Source organism: Tiliqua scincoides, chromosome 10 (genome assembly GCF_035046505.1).
Source record: "Tiliqua scincoides isolate rTilSci1 chromosome 10, rTilSci1.hap2, whole genome shotgun sequence".
Taxonomy (NCBI): Eukaryota; Metazoa; Chordata; class Lepidosauria; order Squamata; family Scincidae; genus Tiliqua; species Tiliqua scincoides.
In genome coordinates, this window is record NC_089830.1 from 6,153,302 (window position 1) to 6,167,747 (window position 14,446).

A 14,446-nucleotide genomic window follows, 5' to 3' on the forward strand; every position below is an offset into this window, starting at 1 on the left:
ACTTTTGGAGGGAGTGTGATGTAGGGGATGGAGAGAAAAGTACTTATCCTACATGTGGACTGTTGCAGTGGGAAGAGTGTGTAGTTAAAGCTTGGTGTAGCAGATCTCATGTGGAGCAGCAAAGCATCTGTGTGAATGCAGTGGGAACTCTGAAGGGCTAGGAATACAAAAAAAAAACAACAACAAGACTGTCTGATCCTAAGATAAGGAAACAGACCTCCTTGCTAGCACTGGGCTGTGTTTAATCTAGATGGGGAAAGTTAGCAGTGGGCACAAAGAGTTTATCTTTGCATCTGCAGCCCTGAACTGGTCTATACAGATTCTGTACATGTTAAACTGTGAGCTTGAAGATATTGTTGCAGGTGAGCGAATTAAGCTGGGCATGAAGGTAGCAGCTGGTGGGCATGGAGAGGTCCCTTTTGGTTCCATGAGAAACTTTGGAAGGACTAGGGCTGCAATTGACTTATTCATTCTATGATTTCTACCTCACACTTATGCCCAAGTAATGTGGCAGAAGGAGGTTTGGGGTATAGTTGATCTTTGTATAGGAGAAATTTGGGGACAGTATGATAATAGCAGTTAGGGGCAGACTTAACTTCAAACTCTGGGTTGCCGTGGAGGGTGTGTCTGTGCATACTTGGGTGGGAATGACGGGGAACCAATTCCTTCCTAGGAAGAGATCTTCATGCTCATCTACTTTGCAGAGCATGAATAGTAGGTTTCTAGCAAGGTGGAGTAATCAGTGCTGACCTCTGTTTTCTGAGTTCAGTTAGATTAGAGGAGAAAGGAGCAGATAATGAATGGCACAGAGGCAATTGACTAAAGGTGTGGTGTCCTGTCTGTCCATCCTCCAGTGAAATGTGGGTGGAGTCATCCAGTGGGGCCATAGCTCAGTGATAGCCCAGGTACCTTGCATGTGGCCCCTTAACCTTGGCATTCCCAGGCAGAGGTAGGAAAGAACCTTATCTGAATTCCTGGAGAGCTGCAGAACTGTCTGACTCAGTACCCAGCAGTTTGATGTGCTCATCTGTGGATTGGCTGTAGGTGCTGGATTTGCATATGGAAGCATTATTTTGTGAAATGTGGTGATGGCCCTTGGATGACTTTAGAAACAGTTACCAGTGTTTCTCAAACTGTGGATCGGGACCCACTAGGTGGGTTGCGAGACAATTTCAGGTGGGTCCCCATTCATTTTAATATTTTATTTTTAATATATTAAACTTGATGCTACCATGGCTTATGACTGCGTTTGGGGAAATGTTATAGACCTGTTCTTTTCTTTCTTTAACAAAGAAAGTAAAGGAAACTTACTCCTGGGTAAGTGTGGGTAGGATCGCAGCCTAGGATAGTTAAAAATTTTCCTGCTTGCTGATGTCACTTCTGGTCATGACATCACTTCTGGTGGGTCCCGACAGATTCTCCTTCTGTCCTGATGCTAAATGTGTGAGAACCACTGAGTTAGACAAATGGAGGATGGGTCTGCTAAATTGTTGAGCTGTGATAGCTAAATGGGCAACCTCCAGGTTCGGAGGCAGTAAACCAAACCTCTGTACCAGATGCTGGGGCAGCAAGGAGGGAAAGGTTGCCTTCATTCCTCTCTGATGAACTTAGAGGCACAGTGGCTGTTGTGAACGGTACTGCTTGTCCTTAGTTTGGCCTTGTTAGGCAGCTGTTTTGTGTTTCTGCAAAATAGGTAGCAATAAGTTTCTATTGAATTGCCCTCACTAAGGCAGGAGCTGCATACCCACTGCTGCACACACAGAGCCTTCAATCAGAGCCTCAGCAGAACTCTGGCACTTTAAAATAGAAACCCCCTTCTCCTGGTCGAAGGAGACTGCAGTTTTGTCTGTTCTGCATCACTCTGGCACCAAAGATGCTTCGCTTTTCAAATGTCATGTATCCCATTTATTCAGGAACTTTTGGACCCTGCTGTACTGAGTCATCAGTTGCATGAGCTGCATGCTTCCAACAGTTAGCACGAACATCAGCGCACTTGGTGTTTGTTAATGCTTTTCACTAGATATAACACAGCCGAGTGCGAGCTGCTTGGTTAGCTGCATGAGAAGCAGTAACTACTCCCAGATGCACTTATCTTGCTGCACAGAGCTTAATATGGAGAACTTTACTTACAGATGCGCTCCATTAAGGCAGGAAATAGAGGTTTGGGCCTGTCTGACAACTTACTGGATTAATGGTTGGCAGATAGCAATAACTTTGCTCTCAGAGTGACAAGTAGAGTTATTGATGGATCTGCAGTCTCACCTTGGAGATGCTGCTCAGAGTGCTTGGCTTGGACTCCAGAAACCTGGCTTGAGATAACCTACCATGTTGTGAGAGCAGCTGGGGGTCTGCTTAATCGCCAAGGAGGTTTTCCAGGCCTTGGGCCACCTTTGCTGCATCAGAGCCCTGCAATTGGGAATTTTCCCCCCAGCAAATGCACCTGGTCAAATCTCTCCCAAGTTTTAGGAGACTGGCTAAGACCATCTTTTTAGGGAAACCTTTAGATTGCCATAGTGGCCGAAACATTTTATGTTTAGGTTGCCTGTAACCCATTCTGTAATGTGCACGTTTTACATTTACTACTTCTTATTTTGTAATTGGAGGGCTTGTTTGTTGAGCATGGGGCATATTACGCAGAATTAAATGTTAAGAATTAAACAGTGAATTAAATAGCTCATGGGGACATACAAGACATACGATGTCTCTCAGCCTGGCCTACCTGACAAAGTTGTTGAGTTAAAGTGAAAGTCTGCTGTACTAAACTCACTAGAGTGAGCAGAGTACAAATGTAGTGATGAACAAATGATTATTTCAGTAATGGTGACATATTTTGTCACTCTCAGAGTACAGCTTTCTTTTTTTAAGCCACTTCTGAACAATGTTGAATATACGCAACAATTGAATATACGCAACAAGGACCAAACTCATACACATTTGGGCTGGGCAAAAATGGGTTAAGAACTCTTCTTGTCCAAGTCTCCTTGAAATTAATCTGCTCCCTGGCACAATATTTGTGCTCTGCCCTCAAATCCCTCATCCAAACTCTCCCTTTACATTAAGAGTCTGGCTTTAAAGTCTTCAGATCCAGTCCCCAAGTGAAGAGTAGTAGAAGCAGTAGTAGAAGTAGTGAAGCCAAAGTAGATGCAGCTGTATCTGCAGAATTGCATTGTTGATGTGGACTGTTCTCTAGAACAGTGTTTCTCAAATTGTGGAAAGGGACCCACTAGGTGGATTGTGAGCCAATTTCAGGTGGGTCCCCATTCATTTCATTATTTTATTTTTACTATATTAGACTTGATGCTACCTTGGGATGTAACTGCATTTAGGGAAATGTTACAGACCTGTACTTTTAACAAGCTACTATTTATATTCTTTTATCACTGATGGTAAATGGGATTTATTCCTGGGTAAGTGTGGTTAGGATTTCAGTGCAGGATTTTTAAAAATTTTCCTGCTTGATGGTGTCACTTTAGGTCATGACATCACTTCTGGTGGGTCCTGACAGATTCTCATTCTAAAAAGTGGGTCCTGGTGCTAAATGTGTGAGAACCACTGCTCTAGAAAATCTTATGCTGAACTAACTGCTTGCAGTAGGCTGGCAAGGCTACCCCCAAGGGACTGTGTGTGTGTGAGAGAGAGACTTTACAAAGCCTCATTTACATCAGTGGTGTTGTGTGTGACACTTATTCATGTGTAGGTCTCATTTAAGTCATTGGGGCTTGCTGAGAAGAACTTAAAACCATAGAGTTGGAAGTGTACCAGAAGGTCATCTAGTCCAACCTCCTTCCTTTACTAGGAAATTCTCCTACCTAGAGCATCTCCAGCAGGTGCCTGTTGAGTCTGCTTGAAGATCTCCTTTGAGGGGGAATCCACCACCTCACTCGGCAATCTGTACCACTGTCAAACTGCCCTGACCTTCAAAAATTTCTTCCTGGTGTCCAACCAGACTCTCCTGCAATTTGTACCCATTGGATCTAGTTCTACTCTCCGAGGCAGTTGAGAAGACAGTTTTTCCTTCTTCCATAGGACAGCCTACGATTTGGCTATCATAATCCCCTCTCAGCCATCTCTTCTCCAGGCTGGACATACCTTGTTCTTGGCAGAGTCTTACCCTTGGGAATAGGTAACTTTGCCCAGCCCTTTACTTGGCAACAGCCTTATAAATGGACTCTGCCTTATAAATGAAGCTGCCTTATATGGACTCTGGCTGTTGGTCAGCCAAGCTCAGTGTTGTTTACACTGGCTGATGGGAGCTCTGGTGAGGTCTTGCCTTTCCCAGCCATGCTTCCATTTGGAGGTGCTGCTAGGGACTGAACCGAGAACTGCTTGCATATGCTCAGCCATGGAGCAGTGGCTCTTCCCGTGGGTGGGACCCACTCTTCCCACCCATTAGCGGAATAGCCATGTTCTTGATTTTCCTGTGGTGCATAACAACCTTTTTGGGGCAACCATACAGAGAAGGCTCTTGAAACCTTGCGGTATCTTGACTCTCCTTACTCATGAGTTGGCACATCAATGAGGAACATAGATATGCATTGGCAGATAGGTAGTGACCTGTTTGCAAGTGTGCTCAGTAAGCCAAAAACAAAATCGGGAGCCTTCAGCAACGTTTTCTCAAATGAGCTTGAAAAGACTCCATTTTCCTCACAAAAGCCTTTCCTGGGAAGCTGAGACTGTTGGCATCAAGTGCCCATTTTTGCTTTGTATCCTCCTGTGTTGCAGTCTTGAGGGTAAATGGCTTGCTTACCAAATGCATGAAAACCCCCTCTAGGGCCCCCCATCCATGAAAGGGGAATCCTAGCAACCTACCCCAGAGGGATATTCTTGAGGGCACAAAGTATATAAGGTATCAGTTCAGTGTAACTTGGGGTGTACCCTTGCAAAACCAGGTGCCTGCGCTCTCTGCCACATCCCTGTGGTGGTGACCCTTCATACAGTTGTTGAGATAAACATGTCCTGTGCTGGAGTGACTCATGGAAAGCTGCGTCTTATTTTCTACACCACGAAAAACTGAATCCCACGGCTGGCTTAGGTCAGGCACACTTGCTCATATTCTCCTATTTTGCAGAATTCTGCTTTGGGAAGAATCTCTGCAGTACACTCCCACCCCTTCCCTTCCCTGTCCCAGGCCGCTGGATTCAATCCTTATTCAGTCCTAGCTTATTCAATCCTTCTGGCTTCTGTGAATTCATCAGACTTATTTTAAAGCCTGTCTTTGAAACCAGAAGGTCTAGAAACTTTATACCAGCTTTTTAAAAAGCTGAAGTTGCTGAGGGCCTGAATTCTTGCATTCGGTATAGAATTGCAGGGCATATTCAGTCCTGCCCATATCCTGCAAATGTAGCTGGGGCAGACACCTTGGGAGTGTGGTGGCAACACATGGCAGGTGGCACATGGTGGCTGCTCCACTCTCCAGAGGACAACTCCAGTTTGTTGTTCAGGTGTGGTGATTGATTGTTCGTAGTAACGGTTCGTGTTGCACCTTCTCTTTGCTTGGCCTCAAACAGTTGGCGGTTGCTATGTGTTACCTAATCAATGGTTTATTCTCAGTAGGATTTTGGACTTTTTGTTAGCTGTGGTCATGGGAGGGGATTGACCAGGTATGCTGGAAAGAAAGCTACAGGTGTCAACTAACAAGATAAGGGCTTCCCGAATATCTTATTTAGGGACTGGATGCAGGCTCCTGGTGCCAGCTCCGCTAGGCATATGTCTTTGAGGCTGCAGGGGCAAGTAATCGAGTCGTGATCAAGTAATGCCATACTTGTGGCGTTGAAACGTGGTTGCTTCTGTCTGCATGCATCAGCTTCTTGTTACATTCCTCCTATTTCTCCAGAGTCATTTCTTGCTACTTAATCGTGGCTGGGGTTTCTCTTTCTGGATCAAGGTATGTTTGGGTGGACCTTGCTCAGAGGGCACCAGGTTGACTGTGTGCCAAGTCACAGCTGATCTGGAGCACTTGAGTGGGAGGAGCCGGTGGCAGTGGAAGGGTGTGGTTGCAGCGCATGTATGTTGAAGCGATGATTTTCTTGCCCTTAAGGCAGTAATTTTCTATGGCTTCTTGTGGCACACTGATCTCTATGACCTTTGCCTCTTGGGCTGTCACTTCTGGGAGACTCCTCCTGTGGCTATGTTTCTAGGGCACGTGTCCCTTTTCCTCTTCAGGCAGAGCCAGTCTCCTCTCTGCAGAGCCAAAGGAGGAAGTGGGGCAGACAATTCTTTATTACAGTTAGTTACCCTATAAATGGAGCCATGCAACTCATAAGATTTCTCACTACACCTATGGACCTTTTGCAGCATACTACTTGTGGTAGAGCACACCAGTTGACAATCACTGCCTTGAGGGCTAGAATGCTGCTGAACTTCTTTGCTCCTGTTGGTTATCTTCCTGAAAGTTCTAGCAGTGCAGCTTGCAAGCCTCTTAAAGTACCTCTTCTAGAAGCTGTGCTGGGGGAGATAGAATCTGACTTGCCTAACCCTCCCCCAGGTTTTCAAATTCTTGCAGGAGGCATTGCTAGTCTGAACTGCTTGCAGTAACAAGAGAATCTCTTCTAAAAAGTTAGTCATTAATCAGCCCTTGTAGGAATCAAAGAGTACTTGAAGGACAGCCTGGCGTGTAATTTGGTAGTTGTCTTGAATGGAAGCTTAACTCTTCTGTTAAGGGGAGAGAAGAATAAAATGGGGGAGGGGAGGAGTCAGTAAGAGTTACCTGGACCTTGTGCAAACCTGATTCTTAACCATCTTTTTTCTTATGCCTGACCATCTAAACCAGGGGTGCCCAAATCTCGCCCTGGAGGCCATTTGCAGCCCTCAGGAGCCCCAGTCTCCAATGAGCCTCTGGAGACCTGCTGGAGCCCACGCTGGCCCCATGTGACTGCTTGCAGCATGAGGGTGCCTGTTCAACCTCTTGCATGAGCTGTGGGCTGAGGGCTCCCTCCACTGCTTGCTGTTCCATCTCTGTGAAGCGACAGCAAAGGAAAGACCGGCCTTGCTTTGTGCAAGACCTTTTATAGGCCATGAACAATTGCAAGACCTTCATTCAGTCATGCAGGTGCCATCTCTAATATATTAATTTATGTACATTTATTCAAAATTTAAATGTAAATTAAATTCTTTTTTTTTCCTGGCCCCCGACACAGTGCCAGAGAGATGATGTGGCCTTCCTGTCAAAAAATTTGGACGCTCCTGATCTAAACTGTGGTTAAGGACTGGCCTCAAGCTAGGATGGAAAACTGTCCTTTGAAGTGAAGTAGTAGTAACCATGAGGAAGTGTTGCACTTACACTGAAGAAGCCCCAGTGAAGGCAGTTTCTCTGCATACAGTTCTCTCCTGAGGCTTGGATTGGCTCTCCTAGTAAGCAGTAGTTTCCCTGTATGCTTGCGATCTTAATCAGGGTTAGAACAACAGCTCCACTAGCTAACACAATATATGGCTCTAATGAATTGTGTGGGTATGCGTTTTCAAATGTCTTGGCCTCCAGTGAGGGATGCAAGTGCTAGCAATTAAGCTGAGTGCAGGACAGATGCTTCTGAGCATTAGGGCAACTCCTCAGCTTGTCATCAGCTGTAGTCTGAGAACTGTGTTCAGATGCACTCTGCGTGAGGTGAGTTTTCCCTGTTGGGATACAAGGGGAAACCGGGGAAATGCAGCATCCTAGAGGCGGGGGCCGGCTTCCTGATGTTCCGGAACCCATTTTCCGAGCAGCCTGCTTCTGAAGAGGCCCAACATTCCACCGTAGCCAGGCCTGCAACAGCTTGTCACATTAGTGACACGTTAGTAGCTGTTCTGCATTGAGTTTCCAGATCACAAGTAATCCCTATATATGAAATGCATTTGGGCAGAGGGTAATGGGGCTCTAATCCTGTGGGGCTCAGTGGTGCAGAATGGCATCTTCGTCTGTGTTTCATTAACCAGAAATCATTGCAAGAGTTATTCTATGCAGTGCATTTTCAGAAGCTGGCAAGAGTCTGCATACAAGGAAAGACCCTTGACAAATGCCTTCAGTTGCATTTTTCTCCCATACTCTTAGCCTTGGTGTTTATTATCTTTCTATCCTCAGCAGTGACCTCTGCAAACACAGAACTGGTTATTGCCCTAATCCTACTCTACCCCCTTGGATGCTTTTATGAACTCTGATAGCCACTGCTCAGCTGCCTGCTAGCAAAATATGGGTACTAAAAGAGTTTTGGCACATGGCTGTGTCTAATCCTCTTTTCATGAAGCTTTGCTGACAGGGAGGGGGGATCCTGCTGCAGCCAGGGTGGGTTGATTCTGGGGCCTTTGATCCCTGTTTTTGCCCCTGTGGTTGCCCAAGTTCAGTAGCTCAACCAAAAAGTTTCAGCCACTGAATGTGACAAGCTACTGTTCTGCGAAAATTACTGGGTTGCCAGGCCCACACAAATCTATTTTAGTTGCTTCTGGATGAAAATAATGTGGGAAACTTCTTTTTTTGTTGTTAGTTGTGCTCATGGGGAGGCATACTTCCTTGCGTGGAGGCAATACTTGTTTCTCTTTGGCAACTGGGTGAGTGGGAGTTCGGAAATTTGGCCCTTGCCTGTCTTCAGGGCTGCTTTCATCAATGACCCATCTAGGACTGGGAGTCCAGGCACCCATTGGCAAAGCCCAGCTGTGAAGGATTCCTTGTCTTTTCCAGTCCCACTGGGTGGTATGCTGCATTCTGCCTCTATATTTCCTTCCAGGAGAGTTGGGAGGAGAGGAAATGGCAGAGAGAGTGGCAGGGCAACAGGGTTTACTCAGTTTTATTTATTTAAAATATTTGTTTCCAGCCTTTCCATCCCATTAAAGGAACAATCAAGTCGGCTTATGCAATAAAAATAGACCATTTAAAAATCAGATAACCTGACAATATAGAATTCTGATGAACCATAAACAGTGTACCAGCCAAAGACTTACACCATGCCAACTTAACAGGGAAGGCCTTTGACAAATATGTTAGAACGTGGCAGTCGAGGAGCTAGTCTAGCATCAGTGGGAGTTCCACAGGCCACATTTCTCAAAAAGGCTCTGTTGTGCATCCTTGCCAACTACACTTCTGTACTTCTAAAAGGGAGAGGAAAAAGAGGCGAAGCAGGGGATGTGCTATTGCAGATGGGAGACTGGCAGGAGAGCACCAAAGGTTAGGACACTTGCTTGGTCAAAGCAACCCCTCCAAAATCTCTGGCAGGATTTACCTCCTCTTGCCCTGGCTCCTGTGCAGACCCAAGCCTGAAAAGCAAAACGGCAGCGCAGCCCACTTGAGGTTGAGTCCCAATCCACTTGTTGAAGACTGAACCCTTCTTAGTGTTACCTTACTTTTATCCTTGCAAAGATCCTGTGAATTAGGTAATAACAGAGAGCACGACTGGTCACCCAATTTGCTTTAGGACTGAGCAAGATTATGAAGGTGGATCAAGTTCACTACATGCACATACATAATGTGTGGAGCTGGAGGGTGCCATTGAAGGCCTTGTGCTCCATGCAACAGCTTCTGTGGCAATGCATAAGCCATGCCAGTCTGTTCATGTTGGCCTATGTGCAGCTGCCCTGAAACTGACCACTCTCAGCTTCATGCATATAAATCAGCAGGACACAGCATAGAAGTGTTGGATTCTGTGTGAATTCTCAACTGCATAATGCTCCAGCTGGTCTAGTCCAAACCATAAACAAACCAACCTAAAAATTATGTTGCTGATGATTCCGTTGTACCGCATAAAGCAAGGAGGGGTGTGAGCATGTTTGCAGGATTGCCATCCCATGTGGAGGAAGAACAGGATGTGTGTGGTTCCTGCTGGGAGATGACTGGTTGGTTTGAGATCTTGTGGCTGCTATACCATTTGCCTGGTCACCTACAATGGGCAAAGCTGTTGTAAACGGAAAGAGGTAGGGGTGGTTTTCCTCTTTCCAAACCATCCAACACTAGGCGAGCCAGTATAAATAGCTAGTCTAGTAATTATGGTGAACTGACTTGCAGACTGAACTGTTTTAAAGTTCAGAGGTCCTAACAGAGAGAGGCAGATGATAGAAGTTGCAGTATTGCCAGAACTACCTTACTGGTGTTCCCAGTTTAACTGTGGCTGTTCTCAGCTTTCCAGGTTCTGGACTAAGGGAGAAAGCTGTACTGCCACCTTCCCCCCCTTTTTAGCAATGCACTCTGGGGCTCCTTCCTGTCTGCTATGAAGAAAAGGTTGCTTCTGGAAACTTCATCAGGCTCATAGTTTCCTGGTCTCCAGTAAGATGAGAGAAACTCCAAAGAAAATTTCATCTCTTTGCTTCCTGGAGAGATTCCCTGGGTTACTGCTGCAGAAGAGGCATTTCATTCTTGCAGTCCTAAGACTCGGCCTTTCCCCTTTGTTCAGTGTGCAAGCAGCGGGATTGCTTGCAAGCTGGTGCTCATTGACGTGGGGCTGGGATGATGTGGAGCCCCGGCTGAGTTGGCAGCCCTTCCACTATAGCTTCTGTTCACCTCTCTGCAAAGGGAAGTTGAGAAGCCTCTAACAGGAAGGAAATGGTTCTTTCGCCAACGTTTGCAGTGAGTGGGAGCAGAACATTGCGTTAGACACCCTTCTGAGGCATCAGTTGTTTCCTTCTGGGTCTTCAGATAATGCCTAAAATAGCAGAGTGGTGAACACAGAAAGCTGCCTTTATAGAGAGTCAGGCTGTTCAGCGAACCTGTTTAGTTCTGTGTTGCCTTCATGACTGCCAGTGGTTCTTCAGGGGTTTCGGAAAGGAGTCTTTTCCCGCTTGCCTGGAACCTTTTGCATGCAGGTCCCTGTTGCTGCCCTTTGGCCCCATGGGACAGACCTCTCTTCTCCCCTCCCCACAGAAGGTGCAAATGAATCCATGTTGATAAAAGCTATACTTACCATGTTCACAACTGACCTCTTTATGTGTTGCACTTTGGGTTGTGGCTACGTACCCCGTAGTGTTAAGCCTTTAAGTGCCAGGTCACACTCTCCCCCCAGATGATGAGGCCAGTTCCATACAGTGCATCTCTGCTGCAAGAATGTTCAGTGTGAAACCACATGGGAGGAGCCAGTGAGCACAATTCATTTCCACACAGGCATTGCATGCTCTCTACACCAGCTGGTTGGAAGGGGCTTTGGCTCTGGCCCTCCCTGCATGGTTCCTGTTTAGAATTACAGCACGGGGCAAGCTGTGCTCAATGCCACTGCAGGCAAGTGTGGCTCAGCCCCAAAGTGCAAGTGCTCTGTATTGACTTGTTGGCTGTGCTGCCCACAGAAAAGCTGCATAGGCACTGCCACACATCTGTGCAGTTAATTGCATCTGCCTGGATTCAAAATGCCAAGAAGCCTGGCATATAGCTGTTAAGAACATGTATTGCTGTTCAACAGGAGTAGTTCACAAAGCAGTTTACATAAAAAAAAAATAACTCAATACATGGTTGAGGAAGCTTTGTGTGCCCCTGGGCTGCATCCACTGCCTGCAGTGAGCGCATGACCTTCCTTATTTCTGAGCTTCAGGCAGTATAAGGAGATTCTGTTTCTGGCCTTGAGCTGCAATTCATTTTTCCAACTGTTTGCTGTGATTCATTCTGCAAATAACTTTCATAATTAAAAAGTAGCTGGCCAGGCAATTGTGTGTCTCCCCCCCCCTCCCACTGCATTCCCACAGTCTTAACTTGGGGAGGGAGTGAACTCCAATAGTCTCCCATTCAGGAGGCCAATGGTTGGCTTTGTACTGCTCTGAGGGAGGCAGCTCACATGCCCAAATCCCTTCTTCGTCTTTGGCGTTCCTTGGAAAACAAAAGTCCCCTGGAAAGGCTTGGACAGGGTGATTATTGTTCCTTAACTTGGGCGGCTGCTGGTCTTGGCACCGGCCTACTAACTCAACTGCTGCAGTGGCAGGGCTGCTTTGCTTAGAAGGCCGGGCTCTCGCCTTCCAAGGAATTGGCTGCAGGTAAGCTTGCTGGCTCCGTCGTCCGCTTGTTGGGGGAGCCAAGGAGCACTGCAGCAGTCCTGGGCAGCCAGTAGGATTAGTCTCAAATCTTGTATCCCTGTGGTAACCAGTCAATTGGGCTTCCTCTGCCTGGCAGCCAGTTAATCCCACTCTGAACTGGTCTGGAGCTATATTTTTGAGGCTTTGGACAAAAGAGAATTTCTTTGGGTTGCTTCTCTGTTGCATGACAGTAAGCAGTTGACACAGAAGCAGCATGGGAAGAATTTTGAGGGACTGTCATGTGTTTTTAGGGCCCATCTTAGCATCTGCGCTTTCTTAATGCAGGAGACAGGGAGGTCACAGACCCCAGCCAGAGCATCTTCTGCAAGTGCCATCACTCCATAATAGCCCAGTGTGGGCGCAGTGCTTTTAACAGGAGCGGAATGTGGGCATGGGCATTGGCATTCCTTCTTCCATGCTTCCAAAGCAATCCTCCTTTCCCTTGCTGCTGTTGATGCCAAGGTTAATGCTAATCATGATTCAAACTGGTTGAACTAACCATGGTTACTGTTAGTGCAGATGTAGTACGTGGATCATTCTTGTCCTTTCATCCCCCGATGGTGTTTAGCACTGTCGGAATGAAAGGACAAGAAGAATCCATGTATATGGGTAACAAAGAAAGCCCACAGCCATGGTATAGCACAGATGTATCGTTTCCAGTGTGGGAGGTGTGAACTGTGAACCTGTTGCACAACTCATGTGACTGCTGGTTAGAGCATTTGTGAATGGGTAAAGGAGGGTGTTGGCATAATATCTAAAGCTGAGTGATGGGGTTAAAAAAACATTGTAGGCTAAACTCAGTTGAGGTGGGGGTGCTGGTTTGCAGATGAGCGTACTCTGTAGTAAATATCTGGGGTTGAGAGCTACAGAACAATGCATATGCCTGATTGTTGGGAAGTTCATTGTGTATTTGGAACCAGAACATTGGGGCAGAGTCCTTATCTTGGGGCTGTGGCACAATACAGTACCCCAAGTTCGATAAGAGCACCAAGAAAGGAAACCCTAGTTTATCTTAGTTTGTGACTGTGGGAACTGGGGGGGGGGGGGCTGTGTCTGCTGAGCTTATTCCTGGCAGGGTGGTCTTGCCAAAAGCGCAGGAGAGAATTGGTCAACATCTAGCTTTCAAGCCTTCATTCTTGGCTTCATTCTGAGATCTGCACTCTAATCAGTATAACCCCATCCTTGGATGTAATCTGCAGCAATATTGGTCCCACCAGCTTTCCTTCTAATGACTGGCCTAACTTGACAGGTGGTGAAAAATGACAGAACTGCAGTCTCTAGTGGAGCGCCTAGAGAAGGCTGTGGGTCGCTTAGAGGGGATGTCTCATGGTCCTGGCACCTGTGGCGGTGGTGGAGATGGTCCCTCAAAAGGTAATATCTCTGGGCTGACTGTTGGGGGGGGGCAAACTACAAGCTTGGCGTGTAGAAGGGCCAATCCCAGGGCCAATCTCTGAAAGCATTTCCCAGTAGGGACACACTGGGGTGGGGCAGTGGCTCTCTAGGTGCTGTATGTAGATCTGAGCTAGATGAACCAGTGGACTGACCTGACGGCTTCATGTTCTCATAGTCTCTTTATATTCCTGGGGAACAGCTTCAGGTTCTCCTACTCAGCACGTCAGGGCACACCTCACTGGCTTGCCATAAAACAGGTTGGCCATATAAGGAAGGGGAAGTGAATTGCACTCTTTCCCAGTCACCAGAACAAAAACGTGGGAGCTGCATTCATTCTTTTGCTAACAGCTGCCCCTGTATGCTTTTTCTTTGGCATCAAGCTGCTTCTTTTTTAAGCAAAAATGTCCTTGGAACCAAATCTGTGGTGCCAATGGGCCTGATTCATATAGAACTGGCCCCCTGCAAATATGTGGGTGGTGGTGGGGAAGAGGATGACTTGCAAATGCTTCAGGCCGTCCATCTGCTGTGTCTCAGTTCTCCTCATCCTTTTTTTCTCTTCCTCCCTGCAGGAGTAGCTGAGTACGTGCAAGCTTTTGACTCACTCTTGGCCGGAGCAGTAGCCGAATACATGAAGAAAAGCAGAGAAATTGGCAGCGATGTCCAAACACATGTAAGGATTTGCCTTCCTCCTCTAGGAGAGCACAGGTTGCGTCACTTAAAATCTAGACTGAACAGCATCTGGCTGCAGCTGGGAACCCGTGCACATAGGATGCTGCCCTCTGAGTCATGCCCTTGGTCGACGTAGCTCAGTATCGCCTGTTCTGACTAGCAGTAGCACCTGAGCGCTTCAGATGGGGCTCTTTCCCAGCCCTCCTTGGGGATGCCAGGGATTGAGCCCAATGCCTGCATGCAACATGGGTGCTTTGTCATTGAACTGTGATCCCCTCCCCTGTGTTTGCTTGAGTAAATCAAGGGTTGTATGGTAGAGATTGCCTGTGATTCCCACTCACTTCCTGATCGCTTACTATTGCCCTACTTATTATTACCCTACTTCCAGGCACCTCAGGATAGTGTACATGGTTCCTCCCCTCCTTTTGTCCTC

General features: G+C 46.8%; 1 protein-coding gene across 3 annotated transcripts in view; it reads left to right on the forward strand.

The window, feature by feature from the left end:
* Positions 1–14,446, forward strand: part of CAP1 (cyclase associated actin cytoskeleton regulatory protein 1) — a 28,701-nt gene that overhangs the window by 1,441 nt on the left and 12,814 nt on the right. For all 3 annotated transcript variants that reach the window (XM_066638170.1, XM_066638171.1, XM_066638172.1), the window contains exons 2-3: positions 13,202–13,323; positions 13,914–14,014. In XM_066638170.1, the coding sequence (XP_066494267.1) occupies positions 13,212–13,323; positions 13,914–14,014 (213 nt within the window). In that variant the 5' untranslated portion in view covers positions 13,202–13,211. The remainder of the gene's footprint in view (positions 1–13,201; positions 13,324–13,913; positions 14,015–14,446) is intronic.